This window comes from Podarcis muralis, chromosome Z, assembly GCF_964188315.1.
Source record: "Podarcis muralis chromosome Z, rPodMur119.hap1.1, whole genome shotgun sequence".
Classification (NCBI taxonomy): Eukaryota; Metazoa; Chordata; class Lepidosauria; order Squamata; family Lacertidae; genus Podarcis; species Podarcis muralis.
In genome coordinates, this window is record NC_135673.1 from 38,710,838 (window position 1) to 38,733,281 (window position 22,444).

The following is a 22,444-nucleotide window of genomic DNA, read 5'->3' on the forward strand; positions in this document are numbered from 1 at the left end:
CATCTTTAAGGGGCATAAGGATAAGAACAGAAACACATATTTATAGTGGATGCATGTTTTAACTCCAGTAAGATTCTAAACCTGTTAGGAGTGTGCCTAGGGATATACAAGAGTGCTGGAAACACGTATGGGTGTAGATTCACACCTTGTAGCACAGCTGTTTCTGATTCAGTGACTGCTAGCAATCACCGCTTTTATAGTTTCATTCCATCATGAATTATTTCACGCCTAGTGAGACTTTGCTTTAAGCTGAAGCTCCTTCCACATTCCAAGCATTGATGTGGTTCTCCCCTGTATGAATACTTTGATGGGAAGTGAGATGGTAACTCCAACTGAAGCACTAATATTCTCAACTCTACTGTATCCAAAGAATAAGAAGGGGAAGAGAAAAGACAGGAGTCGGACTTATTTGTGGTGTCCCTTATGAATGTGAGAAATAAATTTCAATATATAATATAAAATCACTTTATTAAAAATCGTCAGAGTTGAACTGCAAAATAGTACTAAGATTATATTACATGATTATACTACTTTTAAAAAAATATATCACCTGTCAAGACATTGGCATATATTTGCTCCAGATGGTGGTGAACCATTATTTTATAGTTATAGATCAACAATATTTACAATCAAAACTCATTATACAGTTAGATTCCAAACCTATTTGTTTGCATAAGTGTGTTTAAATATTGTCCACAAAATATACATAGTTTAAAGCTGCTATCAATTGTAATAAAATTAAAAAAATATATTTTAAAATAAAGTGAAAGAAGTGGGGAGGGTGAATAAATGCTGTGGAAATCCCTTTTGGATACAGATCATATTCTCATTATGATGCAAACACAAATGGATAAGAATGAAAGCTACAAAGATATAACCTTCAGGATGGATAAATTACCAACGAAGGGTATAATTTAACTAGCAGTGCCGCTGCACAGTACTAATTAATGTTGATAGGCTGTGTGCTCTTACACAAACTACAATGAACAACAGCATTAGGTTGACTGAGCTTAACCAATGTGAATCATATTCAAAACATGTGACTTGTAGATAACTCTAAAGTAAGTGGGAAACCAAATGTTATACAAAAGCCTGTTTGATTACTGCACATCTTGGAGGTATTTATCCTTTGGATTGTTTTCAAATCAACTAGCAAATACATTTAAAGCCTGTTCCACAATGCAGTTCCACAGAGCAGCAGGGCATGGTGCCCTACAGCTACTACAAAAACTTGCTGCCAGCCCTGGGGCTCAGAGACTTATCTGTGCCACCATGCTGCTCCTTCTAGCAACTTAAGGGAATGGTCCTAACAGTGTTTTAAATCAAGCCCAAATATTACAATCCTATGCTCTTTTGTAACTCCCAATAAAGTCAACAGCATTTCCAAATATAGAACTCAGGCAGAACTGCAGCTGTAATGTTGCAGTTTAATGGAAAAAGCCCAAATCATATAGATTTATGCATGTAAGATGTCACACATATTTTCAGTTAGTGTTCATGCAGATCTAACCATGATAGTAAGCAGCATGATATATATAGATCTACAGAATGGCAAAATTCAACAAATCCATTTGCAAAGTCAACAAGAAAGAGACACCAGTAACAAATATATTAAGTGAGCTGATGGAAGGGGAAACATAACCACCTGACATTTAACACTAGTAGATGTAAATATTTTGAAATACAAATTGTACAAAATAGGATTAATTTTCAACTATTTCCTTCAAATCACTGGGATAAGCCTTCTGACATATAGGAGAGGTTCCCCATCAGCAATTCAACTCTCAACTGGAGACTAAAGAGTCATTAGAGTTAAAAACACCAACAAAAAGCTATTGTTCTGAAACTCCCCAAACATCCTAGAAGGTCTAGACATAAAACAACAACATAAATTATTTATATACATGCATTATGAAAACTGAATGTTGTAGAGATATAATGTGCTTTCCATTTCTATGACAAAGACACATGAAGTGCAATCAACTTGCCACTGCATCCTAAGCGATATAAAATAATGTTGATCTACCGATTCTCTCTGCCCTGGTGTGAAACATTCTTCAAACACTTTGCCATTCATGGGACAAAACTTTGGCTAGACCTCAGGGCAACTCTAGCCTAGTTCTTACTGGGGAAGTAAGCTTCTGCTTGAGCTGTATCCCTTCAGACTGCAGGTGGTGGTGGGTGACATAACTAAATATTGCCCTATATACCATCTCAGGACAGCTTTCTGATGCCTCTACATACATTGTGGCTCTCGGGGTCAGGCCATCAGGACTAAAGTGAGTCAAAGTACACACAATTTAGCAGCTACATAATTCATAGAGTAAATCAGTGCATTCAATTTAAGCTTAATTTCCTTTAAAACCATTTACATATTAACACTGCATATGCAGTCAATCTATTTCTGTAATGGTAGGAGTTTTCCAGTTGCATAGTATGATGCTTTTATTAATACATATATACCTTCTGCCTTTTTGTAATAACTGTGCAACACAAAGGACATTTGTCAACCGCTTCAGAACAGTCCTTACAAGCAACAAGATGTCCACAAGGAATGAGGACTACTGATATAGTTTTATCCATACAGATTTTGCAAAGCTTTTCTTCTTGCAAACTTCTTAATTTCTCTTCAGCACTGAGATCTAAGAAGGAAACAGAAAGTTATAAAAAATTCTTGAAATGTTTTCCCTCCTTAAACAAATATGACAACTATTGACAAAAAAAGACATAGCTGACAACTTAAATTAAGCTGATGTGGCATATTGGACAAGAGTACAAGTTGTGAACCTTTAATGAGCTGCAACTGTCCTCATTTACCAGGTTTTCTAGCCTCTGTTCCCAGTATATTGCCTTTCCTATTTTTGTTTATTGGGATGCCTTTTAAAATTCCATTGGAATTTTACTAGAGTAGTCATCCTCAGTTTAAGTTTTGAACTGCTGACAATAAACTGTCCCTAGATCACTTTTTCTCACTTGTTTAACAAAAAGAACAGAGAGCCAGTTAGTCTTTAGATCAGTAGAGGACAGACTCCTGTATCAAAGGGAAAATAACATAGCACCAGGTCAACTGTTTTTTGACCAACCTTTCAGCAAACAATAATTTTGTGTTTTGTCGCTACAGTCCATTTGAGAGCTTTTTTCCTTGCCTATTTTCTTGTTCTTTTCACTGAGACTGCTAATTTACAGCACAATCTTATCATGTCTATTCAGAAGGAACTCCAATTGAATTCAGTGGGGCTTACTCCCAGGTAAATGGGATTAGGATTGCAGCCTTAGCTATTGTTTGATTCTATGTTTAGAAGTCACCTTGAAAATTCTCTGGAAGAATGGGTGAAAGGTACATTAAATAAACAAAGCAACAACTAATTTACCCCACATTATGAGGATAAAACTACCAGCCTAACTCTTTAGAGACTATGCATTTTTGGCATACAAAATGTTTTGTACACCTGCCAATTTATGTTTTTTTTTAAATAAATAAATAAATTTTGTTTTAAACTATAAAGCAAAAGCGGTAACAATATTTGCTTACCAACATGTTTGTAGAAACAAAGGAAAATTATCCAAAGATTACCAGAAAGTTAGGGGAATTATTCAACTGATCACCAATTTGTATGTCATCTATCCATAGTCAAACCATACTAAGGTGGCTTACAACAGCAAAAAATAAACAACAGAAATGTATAATCCTCTAACAGTTACATATTATACATATATCAAAAACAATGAACTAATGAAAACATCTCGAAAAATATACAATAAAATCAAGTAATCCTCAAGTAATACACAAGGTCTAACAATAAAAAATGCAAATGCATAATAGCAGCAAAATTAATGCACCTCTAAAATTAAATCTTGACCCCCAACAAACTTCTAAACAACATACTGAGCAGCTGGGTCTTCCTAGACCAACATCAGAAGGAATGTTAAATGGAATAGCAGGACAAGTATTTTAAAAATGATAAATCAGTGAACACCAAGAACATACCAAAAAAGAAATAGGAAACAGCTGTCAAAGCAGTCAGTCAATGGAGTAATGTGTAATAAAATGTTGGAAGGGTGCTGCTGCCCAAAATTCTGGTCACCAAAACCCCACTACATGTATCCATGAGCAAACACTCTGCCCTCAAGCAAAAATATATCCCATCCAGAGCAACCTTTCTTGTTCTCAATTCCCATATATGCTTTGGACATATACTGTGCTCACCTTTTTGCAAGGTGCTTTCGCAGGATGCACTAGGGTTATTATCTCTTTGGGCACTGATTAAGTCAGTGACCAATGTCTCAATAGATCTGTAGCCCTCTGCGGACAGATGACATTTCCTTTCCACAGTGCTCCTAATTTCATCCAGGGTGAAACCCATGTGCATTGCATTCTGTACCAGCTGGTTCTGTAAAAGTTCCTCATCTGCAAAACCAGGAGATGAAAATATAATCAAAGCAAGGAAATTAACTGAGATAAAAATACAGCAGGTGTCCTGATATACTGAATTACTTTAAAATACTTAATGTAAAACATAGTTTACAGTACAACTTATCATTGTTCAGATACATGTAAGATTAAAACCGGAATGGAAGTTTCCTGAAGTGCAGGTAGAGCTCCTAGAGTGCCCTAATGGCTGAGCTCTAGTCCTGTGGCATGGCACTTAGTTGACACGAGTCAGGCTGGCCCAAGAACTATACGATCTATGCTTTTTGTTATGTGAGGACATTCAGGTCCAAATCCTTTGTTGGAAAGACCTTTCAAGCTCAGGGTGAGGCTATCTGCTAAATTTTCCTTCTGCTAGGTGCACATCACATCCCAATTTCGTTCATCTTTTCAGACTCAAATTCTGAGGCTGCTCTATGCTATTTTTTCCAGATGTATTATTCCCAGGAACTCACACAGGAGCTGGCTCCTCCCTATTACCTTCTGCTTAAACTTGAGCAAGACTCATTCATTGCCTCTACCTGGCCTCCCTCTTCCCCAAGTGTTCCTTGCTGCAAACTGTATTTCAGATTTCCTTTGGGACTAGAAAAGACTCCACTGAAGGAATGTAAAGTCTCTCTTCGAGGAGGAGAATCTTTCTATGCTTCAACCAGATTTTTATGGTAATGTTGATTGTGGTTTTGCCATCTCCCTTACAAATCCAAGGAGAGGAAGAGCACAAACAAATACAGGAAGCTTAGTTTACTGAAGACCTTGTGACCGTTGTTAGGCTTACTGAGTAACAAACTGAGCAGGACAGTTACAAACATTTGTATCCATACCTGTAAAGTGTGAAAACTTCTCTGCTTCCTCTATCTAAACAGAAACACTGACATTAGAATGGATGTAATGAACTGTGAGCAGAATAGAAAAGAACTACTGGTGTTGTTCTGTAAAATCTTGTGCTAGAGCAGTTTATTACTATTATTATTATTTATTAAATTTCTGTACCACCCTTCATCCAAAGATCACAGGTTGGTTTACAATACAAAAACACAAAAATACAAACCACAGTTACAAACACATTACACCCCCCCCCCCATTTACTTGCTACATTTAAATCAACCTTACCGCCAAAGCACTCAACATTTTAAAATAATGGCTTACAATCTAAGAAAAGTGGTACGAAAGAAAGAGAAATAAGCAAATTCAAGTACCAACTACATCTATTGTTAGGAAAGGAAGTCACACAGTGATCAAGAGGAATGGCTGTTGCAGGACTCAGTACTGAGAGTGAAATCACCTCTCCCTCTGAGAAGTTACTGTGTTTGGGAATGGTTCAAGGAGGAGCCAAATGATAGTTTTTTTTTATAAAAAAAAACAGTGGAGAAGGGTGGATATCACCAAGGGTGGATTTAACAACAACAACAACAACAACAACAACAACAACAACAACAACAAAATTTATTTATACCCCGCCCTCCCCAGCCAAGACCGGGCTCAGGGCAGCTAACAACCAATAATAAAAACAAGTTGAATGAATGCAACTTAAAAACAAGATTAAAATACAACATTAAAACACTAAAACAATTAAAATGCAGCCTCATCACTGGAGGAGAAAGAGAAAAAAAGAGGGGGAGGGAATCAAATTGACTTCAAGCCAAAGGCCAGGCGGAACAACTCTGTCTTACAGGCCCTGCGGAAAGAAATCAGATCCTGCAGGGCCCTGGTCTCATGAGACAGAGCGTTCCACCAGGCCGGAGCCAGTGTTGAAAAAGCCCTGGCTCTGGTTGAGGCTAATCTAACTTCCTTAGGGCCTGGGACCTCTAGAGTGTTGCTATTTATGGACCTTAAGGTCCTCCGTGGGGCATACCGGGAGAGGCGGTCCCATAGGTATGAGGGTCCTAGGCCATGAAGGGCTTTAAAGGTCAAAACCAGCACCTTAAATCTGACCCTGTACTCCACCGGGAGCCAGTGCAGCTGGAAAAGCACTGGGTGAATATGCTCCCATGGCACAGACCCCGTGAGGAGCCTCGCTGCAGCATTCTGCACCCGCTGGAGTTTCTGGGACAGCTTCAAGGGCAACCTGGAGGTGACCGTGGCCTGGATCACTGTGGCCAGGTCGGGGCGGGAAAGGTAAGGGACCAACTGCTTGATGCGGCAAAGGTGGAAAAATGTCGCCTTGGCTGTTGCTGTAACCTGCGCCTTCATGAAAAGGGAGGCGTCAAGGATTAACCCAAACTCTTAATGGAAGGCAATAGCACTAATTGGGCCCCCGCAAGAAAAGGGAGTTGGTCCCTCATCCCCATACCATCCTGACCCAGCCAGAGCACCTCTGTCTTCTAAGGATTTAGTTTCAATCGGCTCCCACGAAACCATCTAGCCACAGCTTCCAAGCATCTGGTCAGTGTGTCCGGGGCCAAGTCGGTGTGGCTATCCATCAGCAGATAGAGCTGAGTGCCATCAGCATATTGGTGACAACCCAGCCCAAAGCTCCGGACAATCTGGGCAAGGGGGCGCATAAAGATGTTAAAAAGCATCGGGGAGAGGATTGCGCCCTGTGGCACTCCACACACCAAGGAGTGGTGCAACGACATCTCCCTCCCTAGTGCCACCCTCTGTTCCCGACCAAAGATAAAAGAGCACAGCCATTTACGGGCTATGCCCTGTATCCCCACGTCGGTGAGGTCGTGGTCCAGAAGATCATGATCAACCATGTCAAAGGCTGCTGACAAATCTAAAAGAATCAGCAGTCCTGACCCGCCTTGATCCAGTTGTCTATGGAGATGATCTGTTATGGCAACCAGAGCCGTCTCGGTCCCAAAACCAGGACGGAACCCGGACTAAAATGGATCTAAAGCTGATGTTTCCTCCAGAAACCTACCAAGCTGTTCAGCAACCGCTCTCTCAATTACTTTACCCAGATATGGAAGATTTGAAACTGGGCGGTAACTGGATAGGTCTAAAGGGTCTAGTAAAGTTTTCTTTAAGAGTGGACACACCACTGCTTCCTGCAGCTCCCCTGGGAATGTCCCTGTGCCAAGGGACAAACTGATAATTTCAACCAGGGGGTCCGTGCGACATCTGGGCACGCCCTGATCAGCCAAGACGGGCATGAATCAAGGAGGCAGGTGGTGGGCCTACCAGCTTGGAGGAATCTATCCACATCAGCAGGGAGTAACACTGGACCTGAAGATAGTCGAGGGGCCTCCAGTTCTGTCACTGTATCTAAATTGGCAGGGAGGTCACGGCGGAACAGCAGGACTTTCTCCGCAAAAAAGTTTGCAAATGCCTCACAGCTGTGGGTCGAATTTGTGCTCATAGGCTTTCATAAGCGTCCTATAAGATGTTCTTGAAGTTCCGTCACGAATCCATCGCCATACTCGCTCTAGCTGTCTGAGATCCCGCTTCATTTTCCGAAGCTCCACAGTAAACCAAGGGGCCCGGTTTTGATGGGGTCGCAGAGGGAGCTTAGGTGCAATCTCATCAATGGCCGCCAAGAGCCGGTTATTCCAGTCCTCAACAAGGTCATCTAATGAGTCGCCAGGAGGAGCAGGGTCCCCCAAGGCCTGACGGACTCTATCAGGATCCATCAGCCTTTGCGGGCGAGCCCAAATAGGCTCGCCACCCGAGCAGGGGAGGAGTGGGAAGTCAATCTTGGCTTTCAGAGTGTAGTGATCTGACCATGGAACTTCCACAGAGGGGAGCATGATCACATCTATGCCAGCACCAAAGATCAGATCCAGTGTGTGGCCTGCTTGTTGAGTGGGGCCCAAAACAAACTGGGAAAGCCCTAGTGTTGCCATGGAAGTCACTAGGTCCAGAGCCTGTGAGGAGGGAGCGGCATTGGCATGGAACATTGAAGTCTTCCAAAACCAGTAAGCTTGGGAACTCCAAGGCCCAGCCCACCACCACCTCTAGCAGGTCTGACAGGGTGGCTGCCAGTGCGCTGCGTGGTTGGTACACCAGCCAGACAGCCAAGCTCTCCTTGGTGCCCCCACATGAGACCAACACATTCAATGCCGGAGATCGCCGGTGCTGGCAGAGCTCTGAAAGAGCAATCCTCCTGGATTAACAACGCTACTCCTGACCCACAGTCCGCGATTGATGGAGGACAGAGAAACCTGGGGGTTTCTCTTTCTTACCTTTGGTAAGGCAGTGTGAGGGTTGGGAAGGGCACCAAATTTTGAACTTCCACAGGGCACCATAGTACCCAAGTCTGCCACTGGTTGCACAGGCAAAATATATGGAATCAATTTCAATCCATTACCCCCGAGGATGTGGACAGGCTACTTGGACGTGTGAAACCAACCACCTGTCTCCTTGATCCTTGCCCATCCTGGCTAATAAAAGCAAGCCGGGAAGGGCTGGGCGATGGGCTCTGTAGGGTGGTGAATGCTTCCCTCTGTGAGGGAACATTCCCAGATCCACTGAAAGAGGCGGTCATTAAACCGCTTCTTAAAAAAACATCTTGAGACCCGGCCAGTATGGCCAACTATTGCCCAATCTCAAATCTTCCATTCCTGGGCAAGGTGATTGAGCGAGTGGTTGCTGAACAACTCCAGGCACGCCTGGAGGATGCGGACCATTTGGATCCCTTCCAATCGGGATTCAGGCCTCATCATGGGACTGAAAGTGGTTGCGCTGGTTGATGATCTCCAGCAAGCTAGGGACAAAGGTGAGAGCTGTTTCCTAGTTCTGCTGGATCTCTCAGCGGCCTTTGATACAATCGACCATAACATCCTTCTGGACTGTCTAGAGGGGCTGGGAGCTGGGGGCACTGTTATACAGTAGTTTCGCTCCTTCCTCCTGGGCCGTGTTCAGAAAGTGGGGGTGGGGGATGAGTGTTCAGACCCTTGGACCCTCACTTGTGGGGTGCCTCAGCGATCCATCCTCTCCCCCATGCTTTTTAACATCTATATGAAGCCTCTAGGAGAGATCATCAGGAGGTTTGAACTGGGTGTCCATCAATATGCAGATAATACCCAGCTCTACCTCTCTTTCAAATCAGAACCAGTGAAGGCGGTGAAGGTCCTGTGTGAGTGCCTGGAGGCGGTTGGAGGATGGATGGCGGCTAATGGATTGAGGCTGAATCCTGACAAGACAGAAGTACTGTTTTTGGGGGACAGGGAGCAGGCTGGTGTAGAGGACTCCCTGGTCCTGAATGGGGTAACTGTGCCCCTGAAGGACCACGTGCGCAGCCTGGGAGTCATTTTGGACTCACAGCTGTCCATGGAGGCGCAGGTCAATTCTGTGTCCAGGGCAGCTGTCTACCAACTCCACCTGGTATGCAGGCTGAGACCCTACCTGCCCGCATACTGTCTCGCCAGAGTGGTGCATGCTCTAGTTATCTCCCGCTTGGACTACTGCAATGCGCTCTACGTGGGGCTACCTTTGAAGGTGACCTGGAAACTATAACTAATCCAGAATGCGGCAGCTAGTCTGGTGACTGGGGGCGGCCGCCAAGACCACATAACACCGGTCTTGAAAGACCGACATTGGCTCCCAGTACGTTTCCGAGCACAATTCAAAGTGTTGGTGTTGACCTTTAAAGCCCTAAACGGCCTCGGCCCAGTATACCTGAAGGAGCATCTCCACCCCCATCGTTCTGCCCGGATGCTGAGGTCCAGCGCCGAGGGCCTTCTGGCAGTTCCCTCATTGCGAAAAGCAAAGCTACAGGGAACCAGGCAGAGGGCCTTCTCAGTAGTGGTGCCCACCCTGTGGAACGCCCTCCCATCAGATGTCAAAGCGATATACAACTACCTGACATTCAGAAGACATCTTAAGGCAGCCCTGTTCAGGGAAATTTTTAATGTGTGACTTTTTAGTGTATTTTTGGTCTCTGTGGAAGCCGCCCAGAGTGGCTGCGGAAACCCAGCCAGATGGGCGGGGTACAAATAATAAATTATTACTATTATTATTATTATTATTATTATTATTATTATTATTATTTTCCATTAATTTCAGTGGGTCTACTCAGAGTCTGACTATATTGGATACAGCCCCATTTGTCAATCTGTAAATTGTAATCTTCAGGCTGAAGGAACGACCAGTGCTATTTTTAATAATGTACATTCATAGATAATCATAGTCTAGCAATATTACATTGAAGCCCTAAAAACAATAAAGTAGTATTGCGATTTATACAAGCCCATTTTTAAAATTTGAGCAAGTAAATTACTCTGCTGAGAACAGCATGTATTCTGGACCAATAATTCTAAATGGAGTCTTATGCTCATTTACTATCCATGTTTTCCCCATCATCATCATGCTTCCACTGCCACTGCCTGACAGGAACCACCACCAGAAGCAGCAACAACAGCAGCAACAGAAGCAGCAGCTGAGCAAGACTAAGGACATGGAGGTGGAAGTTGGAGGTGTTGTCAGTTCCTAAAGACTCCAGTCTCCACTTTGCCTCATTCCCAAATGAAGCACAAACCCTGGGTAAGCACCTGGAACCCCTGGAATCTCACACTGAAACAGTATTTTTAATTTTTACATTTTTATAGGGATGGTTTTTTCTTTTCTTTTCATTTATCTATGTGGATTTTTGTTTATTTGTTTTTCTGGTGGCAAATCACTTTCAGTTGTTTTTGGCAAAAGAAACCAACTAATAAATACTAATACTAATACTAATAATACTAATAATAAATTAAGTAACTTGAATGCAGCATATAGTAATTAACCTTTACAACAACATATGGAAGCACCATCTGTTCAAACATAGGCAGCTGGAGAAAGATGGCAAGATAGTAACCAAAGCCCTTTTATTCATTTGACTGGTTCAGTGAATTTATAGTTCAAAATTACATTTATCTTAAAATAGATTTTCAATGGAGGTATCCAGAAAGCATGGTTCCTGGGGACAGGAAGGTGGGGAGAGTGGAGAAGACACACACTTACTGTAGAATCCTGTTGTGGTGTTAAATGAATGTTATTCACAAAGTCTTGCCCCTTTTCTTCTATCAGGTATTTGCACCTAGATGGAAAATATTTGAACTAAATAAAATTGATATTACCTAAAACAGTCACATGGAAGAATGCACTTATAGTGAATCTGGAAGAACATAGTAGCCTATGAAAAAAAGTTCTTAATATGTTATGGAAGTGGAAGTTGACATAATTCCTTAAAATGTACACGGATCAGATTACCTGGAAGTTAAAAACCAAATTACTGCTTTAAATCATTGACAGGTGCAGTGAGTGACTGATTTGGAAACAACAAACAAACAAGCTCCCGCCCTACCATGTTATATTCCATCTTTTAATTTGCTTGCTAACGGTACAGCTCTCTTTTCACCCTTTCCCCAGAAAGAAGAGGCTTTGGAAGCATCAATCACAGATCCTATTTACCAACATAAGCAGTGAGGTCTCTGTTGGACTGTTTCCATTCCATCATAGGGAGAGGGACAGTGCAGGGAGCAATCACCAAAACTTGCCCAGGATTCAGAAGTCCTAGAGATCCAATTTCTCCCAACTGCATCTCCCACATAACTTTGCCTCCGAGCTGACAGACAGAACAACTCTTTCTGAGATGACCTCCCTTTCCTACCAGGCTGCTGTCTGGAATGTCTCTGCACCCCTCCCAAAAATAAAATGTTAAGGGAAATATTAAAGAATAGATTAGTGAGAAGCTTGCAAAGGAGGTCACAGAGCAGCTGGTTTAAATTCCAACATCACAGACCACTTTACAAATAGGTAATCTACATTTGCAGAGTCTCCTGAAAATGGAATGGAACCACATGAAGAGTACTTATTAACATAAGTATACAATGTACAGTATGTATATATAGACACTAGCAGAGATAACAGATAATACACATAGGGAGAAATGAAGTGCCTCACCCAGGAAACCATTTTGCATGCTGCTCCCAAGGATCTTCATCTGTCTTCCACTCCTGTAATCCACCACCACAGTGAAAGCATGCAACGTTATCACCATTACCTGTGGAGAAGTAGGAATATATTCATGTATAAGCTCTTAATAAAATCTGCCTCTGCAAATATTTCTTCGAATTGAATGAAAGCTTATTATGCCAGGTGCCAGGTGAGCAGTCCTGGAGAAAATGATCCAAAATGGGGGCAAGTTTTGCCCTAATTAAATAAACTGTTTTCAGGCCTTTTCACCTTCACCTTCCACATTAATCTGTCTAGCATGCTTGCGCTGCAGACTCTGGAGTGTCTGGGGTGCACATTCAGTTTACATGGGGTGCTGCTGATCATGCCTCTCAACTGCCTCAGATGAACTAGTGTGTGCCCCAAGACACATATGCACCCATTGCAGCAGGTAAGTTGAGGTAGACAAGCTGTGTTTTAAAAGGAAACTTATCTATCATTCCTTATCTTTTCTCTTAGAACCCCCTATTTTATTTTCAAGTGGCTAGGCAACACTTTTCTCCTCTACACAAGGCTGAATTTATACAAATTAACATACAGATATTCACATTTTTCTGGGGCGGAACCAAAGTTCAGCACAAATGAACTGTGCATCACTGAAAACCAGCATGTCCATATTTATGTCCCACCACATCATTTAAGGTAGCCTATTAAACTCTCCTATGCAGCGTAAGACTTTTACATTCAATTTGACTTTTGGTTTCTAAGAACAGGCCAACTGTAAATTTCTGTCATTAACATATTTTTAACTATCCCAAGTTCTTGGGATGGGGTGAATTTTAAGTAAGTTGGAAGAAAAAGAATCTGCACTAAATCAAGTACAGTACATGAAAAGTATATCCTCTCCAATGCAAAGGACATAATAATAATTATGCACTTGAACAAATGTTTCATTTGAAGATTATTTAGCACAAAAAACAAAAACAGTGACTCAGTTGTTTGAATTATTTAAAAAGCACCAAATTTAGAATTACACACTAGTGTTAACATGTTAACAAGAGTTAGTCAAACTTGGTGCTCTAAAAAACAGTAAGAGAATTGAAAAAGGCCACTGCTTTTAATTCCATCATTTTGCTAATTTTATTAAGAGCTCATTGAAACCATGTTAGGCACTACTAATCATATAATGTCGTTTTCCCCCTTGAGGGATAGCAATACAAACTTTGAAGCTCTGTATTCAGCTTACCTAGGCTATAAAAGCCTGCTTGGGCAAGTTGCTCCTTGCTAACCAAATACCTCCATGTTGCAAAAGTCTTGATTCGGTTTTCGTAATCTGCCATAGATGGAGTTTGGGGAAGGTCAGCATTATGTATGTCACTTCTATCCAGGCTGGTATCACCAGATTGATTTGAAACACTTCCAACATTTCCCACATCGTGGCCGAGGACGAAAAAACACCTAGGGAAGTGGCGTCTGTGCTCTGACCAAGCACGATCAGAAGGTTCCCAGTTTTTCAGTTTTCCTCCACAGCAGAAACACTCAACTTCATCACCAGTGCCAGTGTAATAGAGTCCAGCATGGGCCAGCTCTTTCGGAGTGATAAGAGTATGGGAGGGCCAGTTGTGAAAAGATCTCAGCCTGGCTTCTTCACTACACATGGCAGGATTTCTGGGGTACAGAGAACCAGAGAGATCTACCACTTGCCCACTTCTCAAAAGATAATCTGCATAGAGATCAGAGGATGGATCAAGAGGGGGTTGGGGAGAGTCAGCTGCAAGGCTGATTTCAGTTCTGTGTGAACAGTTTGGGAAAACAGAATGCGTATCATTCTTCAGAATCTTAATGGCATTAATAAACTTGCAGTTTGGAGAAACAGTTCTATGTCTTCCAACTGCCGAGTCCCCATTTTGCCATCCTTCAATGACTGCATGACAACTAAAACACTTTACTTTGTCTCCCTCTCCAGTGTAGAAGAAACCAGCTTGGGCTAGAGTTGAGGAGGAGATAGGACAGTGACTTGGAAAATTGGTAAATGTTTGTAGTCTGGAGCATTCTTTAGCAAGATCTTGGTCAGGATCATCCTCTGGAGTGGCACGAGCTTCACAGTTATCTGGTCCATTACATGTCATCCCTCCTTCAAGAAAAGGGTTTTCAAGCGTTTTCCTAAATAAGAACACATTTAAGTTTAGAATTCTAAAGTATGAAATTTAATACTTAACTTTTATATGGGTTTTTGAGAGTTCAAAGTGTTTCATATTCAGAGTAGACATGATGACCTCCAGATGTTGGACTCAAACTCCCATTGACACCAGCCACCATCATGGTCAATAGCCAGGCATCATGAGAGTTGTAGTTCAATAACTTCTGGAGGGTACCACACTGGCTACCTCAGATCCGGCTGTAATCCTTAAAACAAACCTAGAAACGTCTCCATTATTACCTTCTATTTTACAGATTGAAAGGGGTGGGCTTGCAGCTAAGTATCACTCCTGATGTCCGATCATAGCTGTCAACCTTCCCTTTTTTGGTGGGAAATTCCCTTATTCCAGCAGCGTTTTCCGCTGCTGTCCCGGATTGTTAGATATCCTGTAAACTGTCCCTGGGACAGGTGAGGCTGCTGATCCCTTATTTTCGAGGCTGCTGATCCCTTATTTTCAAATCTGAAAGGTGACAGCTATGTGTCCGATTTGTGTGAGTTGATTCACTTTCCTAAGGACTAACCTGTTTGTTTTATGCAGAATGCAGAAAGGTATGTCTTGTAGATAACAGCATATACCAGGCTTCCTCAACCTCAGCCATCCACGTTTTTGGCCTACAACTCCCACAACCCCTAGCTAGCAGGACCAGTGGTCAGGGATGATGGGAACTGCAGTCTCAAAACATCTGGAGGGCCAAAGCTGAGGAAGCCTGGCATATACCAACATAATGTAAGGTGGTGAATGAATCCTTAACGTTCAGTGAGTAGTTGAGACTACAGGCAGTGACTGTTTTAAGTGTGTCTGGTATGTGTGTGACTGCGTGCATCATGCCAGAACTGAGCTGAAAATGTCACAAAAAGGGGCAGAATTGGGTCTATGCAGGCTTTTTCAGTGGTGTTTCAAATACAGTGGTACCTCGGTCTACGAACAGCCCTGTTAATGAACTGTTCGGTTTACGAACTCTGCAGAACCAGAAGTAGGTGTTCTGGTTAGCTTTACCTCGGTCTACGAACGGAAGCCGAATGGTGGAAGGGCACCGGCGGTGGGAGGCCTCATTAGGGAAAGCGCGCCTCAGTTTAAGAACAGCTTTGATTTAAGAATGGACTTCCGGAACAGATTAAGTTCATAAGCTGAGGTACCACTGTATATGTAATTTCACTGAAATGTAACCCCCACATAAATTGGGGGTTACCTGTACTCAGCTAACTGATGAGATTCCTTGACTGCCACAAGCCTTTCTCAGAAGTAGAAATATATGTTGTCCCACTCTTGAAGAAATAGAAAACACCAACAAGTAATCACTTGCTGTTACAGTGTAGGGATGATCTTCTTCAAGAACTTAACAATTTCTTAGGTTTATGTGGCACTTCTGGTTAAGCCTTAATTCAGATACTATAAATTCAAGGTAGGCTCTGACATACCATTCACTGTGTTATCTAAACAGCTGTTAAATACATTTGTTAAAATGATTTATTTGAATGTTAAATCTGGACCAGCATAATGAGATTGGAAAATAAACACTGAGTCTATCATAGCTTCTTTACTTGCAAACCTAACAAGGGGATTACGATATACGATATCTTTATTGTCATTGTCCCACGCAGAACAATGAAATTGAAAAACTACATAATACATTCAAAAACCCCTTAAAAACTCTGAAACCCCATTTTAAAATACACTATACTATAGAGACCCCTTATGCTGCGTTTAGAACCAGAATTGCATTTGCGTAGAAACTGTTTCTCAGGCGGCTAGTCCTGGCCTTAATAACCCTATACCTTCTTCCAGAAGGCAGAAGCTGAAAGAGATCATTTCCGGGGTGCGTACTATCCTGCGCTATCTCTGCCGCTTTCTTATGGCACCTGACAGCATAGATTTGATCTAAGGTGGGAAGAGTGCACCCAATTATTCTCTCTGCAGTCTTCACAACCCTGGACAGCATTGTTTTTTCCCTGGCCGTGCAGCTCCCAAACACTCTCCACAGTGCAATGGTAAAATGCCATCAACAGGTCCTTTGAGAGATTGTTTTTCCAGAGGATTCTCAGAAAATATAACCTCTGCTGTGCTCTATTCATAAGGTCTTTGCTGTTTTCTCCCCAGGTTAGGTCGTCTCTCAACTCCATTCCCAGGAATTGAAACACCGAGACCTGTTCCATGCACTTCCCCTCAATAATAAGAGGCTGAATATTCAATTTACATTTCTTAAAGTCCACAATGATCTCCTTTGTTTTCTTTAAGTTAAGGAGTAAGTTGTTTTTCCTGCACCACTCCCCCAACTGCTCAACTTCCTTCCTATAGGCCGCCTCCCTCTCTCCAGCCGTGATTAAACCAACTACCAACTACCGCTGTATCATCTGCGAACTTAATGATCTTATTACTGGGGTATTTGGGGGCACAGTCAGCTGTACAGTGTGTATATAAAAGCGGGCTCAACACGCCCCCCTGCGACGTTCCCGTATTCGTGATGAGATCTGCAGAGACGTGGGAACCCAACCTGATCCTTTGGGAACGGTTTGATAGAAAATCTAATATCCACCTGCACAAGCATGGTGGAAGTCCCAAGCCTAATAATTTGGGCACCAATCTATGCGGAAGAATAGTATTAAATGTAGTATTAAATAATAGTCTCGCGTAGTTACCTTAAACTTTTCAAAAGAAAACATTACTAAAGGAAGTCAAATATGAAATGTGTATTTAAAACAGCATAATTAACAAGAGAACAAAGTATTATCATATGTATAGAACATATTTGCAGCTGTTGCTGCTAATGCTGCCAATGGTGGCTCATGGCAACTGGCGGCTGTGGAAGCTCAGGCTTGATGGCCTGGTTCTGCACTTAAGAGACTACCAAGATGGCCTTTGGCCTCTTCAGCAGTCTCAGCTTTTGTAGCTGGAGTCAATCAGGGCCCTTCACTCTCAGGCCAGGTGGGAAAAGCCAAGATGGTTTCCAAATACTTTCCAAATATTCAGCCTGCACCCTTAGTGGGAATGAATCCCAACAACTTTAATGGGACTAATTTTTGAGAGGACTGAGCTCTTGGTTAATAATTGCTCCTTCTAGCCTTCAGTTAGCTTACCTCAATATTTGTTATCGACATAAATAGGTCTAACCTGCAAATTTCTAATAAAAATATTTTGAATTCTCCTAAAATGCCACCGGCAGCTGTAGCTTTTGCTAGCATATGCATTGAAATTAGATAGTACAGGTGCTGACTTAATCTGCGGGCACTTTTCTAATTAAAACATTAATTAACTAATTAAACATGTGGGATCCTAAATAGTTTAACCTGGTGTTTCCTAAACCTGGGTCACCAGCTGTTTTGTGGACTACCACTCCCATCATCCCTAGTTAGCAAGACCAGTGGTCAGGGATGATGGGAACTGTATTCCAAAAGTACCTGGAGACCCAAGTTTCGGAAACACTGGGTTAACCAGTGAGTAAGTCCTATTGAACACAACTGGACTTCCTTCGGGGTATACATGCATAGAATAGCCCTGTCAATGGTGCCAGCTTAATGGCTTTATTGTTCCAGCTCTTCTAGTTTTATAAATTGGACACTGCCTTGGGCAACTTGCAGCTGAAAAGCAAATGATAAACTTTATACATAAATAAATAATTTGGTTTACACAAATAATACAAATATGGCCAAGATTTTTCTGAAATCATTATGTTCACAAAATTTCTGGAAGAAAGAGGAGCAAAGACAAATACACACCTGACCTCTGTTTTAAATTTTTAAGAAAGCATACTACACATACTTTTTCATTAGCGTCTTTCAAATATTGCAGTAATGTGCCATCCACAGGAAAAAATGTTCAAAAATTGTTTACTGGTGCATTTTACTTTTCTGCAGCTGTGTGTGCATAATTTCTCGGCAAATTAAAAGCTTCGGTCATGGTGGACATGTTACAGATGAGAGATTTTAAACAGCATTCAAATACTAAAGAAGTTGTTGGTGGGCATTACCAGAGACATCCAGTTATTTCCTTCACTCAATATATCAAATTTAACATTGCATGTACCAATAGCAACCTCAATTACTTCAGCTGCTTTATTCACTCTTTCACATGGTTGACAAGATGTACGATGCCCATCAGTTGCTGGTTGCCACAAGAGTCAAGTATCTTAGGCCTCGATTCAAAATCGCAACCCACCTCTCAATCACATGACATCAATATGGCATCACCTTATTGACAGGTGGGTTGTTGACAGGTCGGTTGTCTGGCTCATCTGTCAAAATCCCTTGTGAGGAGTTTCCAAGCACTTGACCTGACAGCCACTTTTTGGAAGCACATGGCATAGGGCTGGCAAAGTGCCTCTTTCTTTCGCCCATGGGGGTGCAGAGAGAGAAGCATCAGCTACCTAAGCGAGTTCCTCTTAACAAAATGCTGCTGGAGCAAGGTGCACTCTCACCACGGAACTGCATCTTGCTCTAAGCAAAGAAACAATTATCAGCTCACTTTAAGCACTGGATTGTTCCTTTTAAATATCATATTTATCCACCCCACAGCAGACCAGACATCATAGATGGGTGTGCCTTGGGGAAAACAGTGTTGTAGGCCCAGTCTGGCCCATAGGTCAGGAGTTCCTCACTCCTGGTTAAGAGCTGTGTGAAGAAGTACAGAGATAGCTCAGTCACTAGAGCATGAGACTCTTAATGACAGGTTCATGTTGGGCAAAAGATTCCAGCATTGCAGGGAGTTGGACTAGATGACCCTTTTGGTCCCTTCCAACTCTACAATTCTGTGTTTCTGTCTGTCCTAAATCTTCTATGATTAAGCTTCATCAGATGACCCAGGTCCTAGTATTATGAGACAAGGAGAAAAATATTTTTTTGCACCATGCATAATTCTATAACTTCCATTATGTGCTCTCTTAGTTGCTTTTTCTCCTAAGCTAAAAAGCCCCAAATGTTGTAAACCTGTTCCTACCTGGAGCTAGGCATGCTCCCACTAGCTATCAGCTGATGAGCGATGGGAGCATGTCATGCTCCAGCATTATCATCAGCCGACAAAACATATGGCTGGTCACAGGAACCCCACCTCTCTTCAAAGGAATGGAAGTTATTTTTTCCCATGCCTTGACAGATTTGAGCTAAGCTGCATTTTCCAAACAACTTATTTAAAAACCTGAGCAATTACATTCCGAGTAATCGACATTCCTGTTGTACTATAGGAAGAAAAGGATTTGGGTTGCATTATCAAAGGAGAATTCAGCTTCAGGAGTTTGTCATGTGTACAGGTGTGTCCAGCAGCCACACCCAACCATCCTGGTTCCCAGGGGGCATCGTTTCTTTGCATACTACAAGGAAGCATCTTGCTTTTATCCTGCACAGCTTTTATTCTATGTGTCAAAACCGAGCAAGCGACCTAAGAAGCAGGAGCCAAAGAAAACATGACATGCATGTGGCAGTGCCACCACCCAGCTACCTGTCATCTTCGGCTTGAGGGAAGCGATTGTGGCATAATAATATAACCCCCCCCCCCCCCCAGATTACTGCAGCTACTCTGCTCTCATAACACCCTTTTCCAGGAAAGTAGCGGGGTGGGTGGGAAGGGTGTACTCAAGATAGCACACTCTCCTCCCTCCACATATGCACACACTCAAGTCTTACAAGATAAAGGCTCCAGGAGTGCAAAAGTGAAGTCCCACACTCACAGTCCCACAGATCTGTGGGGTAAGGTGGAGACGCAAGGAGGGAACTGTCCAAATAGGGGGTTGCGCGTGGGACACCCGCGCACAGAGCCAGTACATGGCATTTTGGCACATGAGGCGGACCACAAAACGCCCCTCCTTCCTGATAGGCAAGCAATAATCTGCACCGGGGGCGGGGTGGGAAGGTGGGAAGAAAGATCCACATAGGCATCTGCCGCCCCTGTGCATCCTGCTGCCTGAGGCAACCGACTCACCTTGCTTCATGGGGTGGGCCGGCCCTACCCACGCCAATCCTATTGAAAGGGGGCTGAAATCGTGAGAGGGTGGGCCAAGTTACTCCCTCTTGAGTCTTCCCCAAGGCCACCTCCTCTGCATTTGCTTATTATAGCAAGAGGTGCGGCTTTGGCGGCCCCGCTCCATAAATTAGGGGTTCGCCACCTTTCCTCGCTTAGCCACTGACCCTAGCCTCGGGCGCTTCACCCCGCCCGTTTCGCCGAGGAAGGCCATGCCTGGCCCCGCAACGTAGGCCTTACCTTTGGACTCGCGAGGCCAACCGGCTCCTGTGACTCGAGAAACCGTCAGCTGCCTCAGAGAGGGGCGGGAAAAATGGCGGCGGCTCCCCTTCGTCTCCTCAGAAGAGCGGCCGGGCGCGGGCGGATGCGCCACCCAGCGGCCTCGGCGAGGAGCCGCGATGCCGGGCGAAGCGCCTCGCGGAAGAGCGGCACCTGGCGGGACTCAGTTGCCAGGGCGGGAAGCGTAGCCGCGGGGAAATGCGGTGGAGGCCACGGGCGGACTACAATTCCCGTCAGTCCCCACGCTCTGCGTCGCCAGTGACCAGCGGTGATGGGAATTGTAGTCAGGTCCCCATCCCTGGCCTTGGTTGGCGGTGCGCTGCGCTCTTTTGTAACAGACAGCGACTCAAAATCGAGCAGGATGTCATATAGGATCAGCTTGCCTATGTTGGTTTATTGGTGTGTTTGCGGACTGCACTTCCATGAAAAAGGAGAAAAAAGGGAAATGAAGGAAGGAGGCACGTCGCCATAAGCAATGGCAATAAAAGAATTGTGGCTGCGATCTAAAATATATATATTGCCTACGAAAATATCAACAACTTTCGGGGTGTCCTGGTTTCTGAAATATGACAACCCTACATTAGTAAATGTATGCTCAGGCAGAACTCTTCCCTCCCACGTATCGTGTTTTCCATCACTCAAGGTCACTTAGTGGATTTGTGTGGAGGGACCTTGAGCCCCCGCAGTGTTTTGCCCTTGATTAGTTAAGTATTTTTATTATTTACTTGATTTAGAGGACACACCTGCCTCCCCGCCCCCCTGGCTTTGCCCATGTTAAGTGGTAAATGAATGAATGAATGTACATTTTTTTTACTTTCGACATTCATATATTTGCCAAAAAACCTTCCAACACCATAGCTGTCAACGTTTTCCCCCTTTTAAGGGAAATTCTCGTATTCTGAATAGGATTCCTCACAAGAAAATGGAAAAGTTGACAGCTATGCAACACTGCTGTGGGGCAGTGTGAAGAGACACCTCTCCTTTGGAAAGGGGGGCGGGGGGCTGCTCAGAGACCAGGGGCGGCAGCAGCTGCCCAGAGGACTCCCAAGGAGAGAGGAATCTGAGGGAACACTGCAAGGGTGTTCGAAAAGGGGTGAGAGGATGCCAGCTCTGCAGGCAAGGGGTGACATAGCTGGGCTCCTGAGCCCCATGGGAGTGCTGCAGAGTGAATGTAGTTGGTCAAGGGGCCCGTGGACACAAAAAGGTTGAAAACCTCTGCCATAATTGACTGAAAAGGCCCTGTAACAACCACCTGCCAGATCACATTTAGCCAGAGAAAATGTGCTTTAAATGCATGATGTGGATTGTTCTCTGCTTCTGGCAAACATCTTCAAAGGCTCATTAATGTTCCAAACGATAAACTGGTTTGTAATCAACAAATGATTACATTCTGGAGTATGTTTGTTTATATTGTTACAAAAGCCAGGTGTCTGCTCCCTCTCTCTGCCAAGCAGTGGCCAGAGCGCATGGGGTCACAAACACCCCAGGGTCTGTGTGGAGAATAGAAGACACTGTGGAGACTCCAGTGTTTTAAGAAATAAGGTTTATTTGTCTATTTATGCTCTCAGTCTGCGTGAACAGGGTTCAAATGTTATTGCATGACCCAAAGCATTCCTTCTCCCTCAATCTCAGCCTTTCTTCCTCTTTCTTCTTCCCAGAAGCCCCTTCCCCTTCCCCAAAGCAGTTCACTGGCAACCTTCCAAATCTCCAATCACTGGTCACACCTGGTGCAAGAAGTTCTACTGCTTTATTAAGCTACCCAGGAATTCCTTTG

The 22,444-nt window shown here is 43.3% G+C and overlaps 1 protein-coding gene across 2 annotated transcripts; it reads right to left on the reverse strand.

Annotated features, from left to right (window-relative positions):
• Nucleotides 1-451: 451 nt before the first annotated feature.
• On the reverse strand, nucleotides 452-20,786 carry XIAP (X-linked inhibitor of apoptosis). 2 transcript variants are annotated; one of them, XM_028715081.2, is made up of 7 exons: nucleotides 20,632-20,786; nucleotides 13,491-14,407; nucleotides 12,254-12,353; nucleotides 11,312-11,387; nucleotides 5,251-5,284; nucleotides 4,208-4,408; nucleotides 452-2,642 (listed from the first exon to the last, which is right to left on the reverse strand). In XM_028715081.2, exons 2-7 carry the CDS (start codon nucleotides 14,371-14,373, stop codon nucleotides 2,449-2,451), a joined length of 1,488 nt encoding a protein of 495 aa, XP_028570914.2. In that variant the 5' UTR covers nucleotides 14,374-14,407; nucleotides 20,632-20,786; the 3' UTR covers nucleotides 452-2,448. The 2 variants fall into 2 exon arrangements, with proteins under 2 accessions (XP_028570914.2, XP_028570915.2); XM_028715082.2 differs by lacking the exon at nucleotides 20,632-20,786 and adding an exon at nucleotides 20,353-20,566.
• Nucleotides 20,787-22,444: the final 1,658 nt, after the last annotated feature.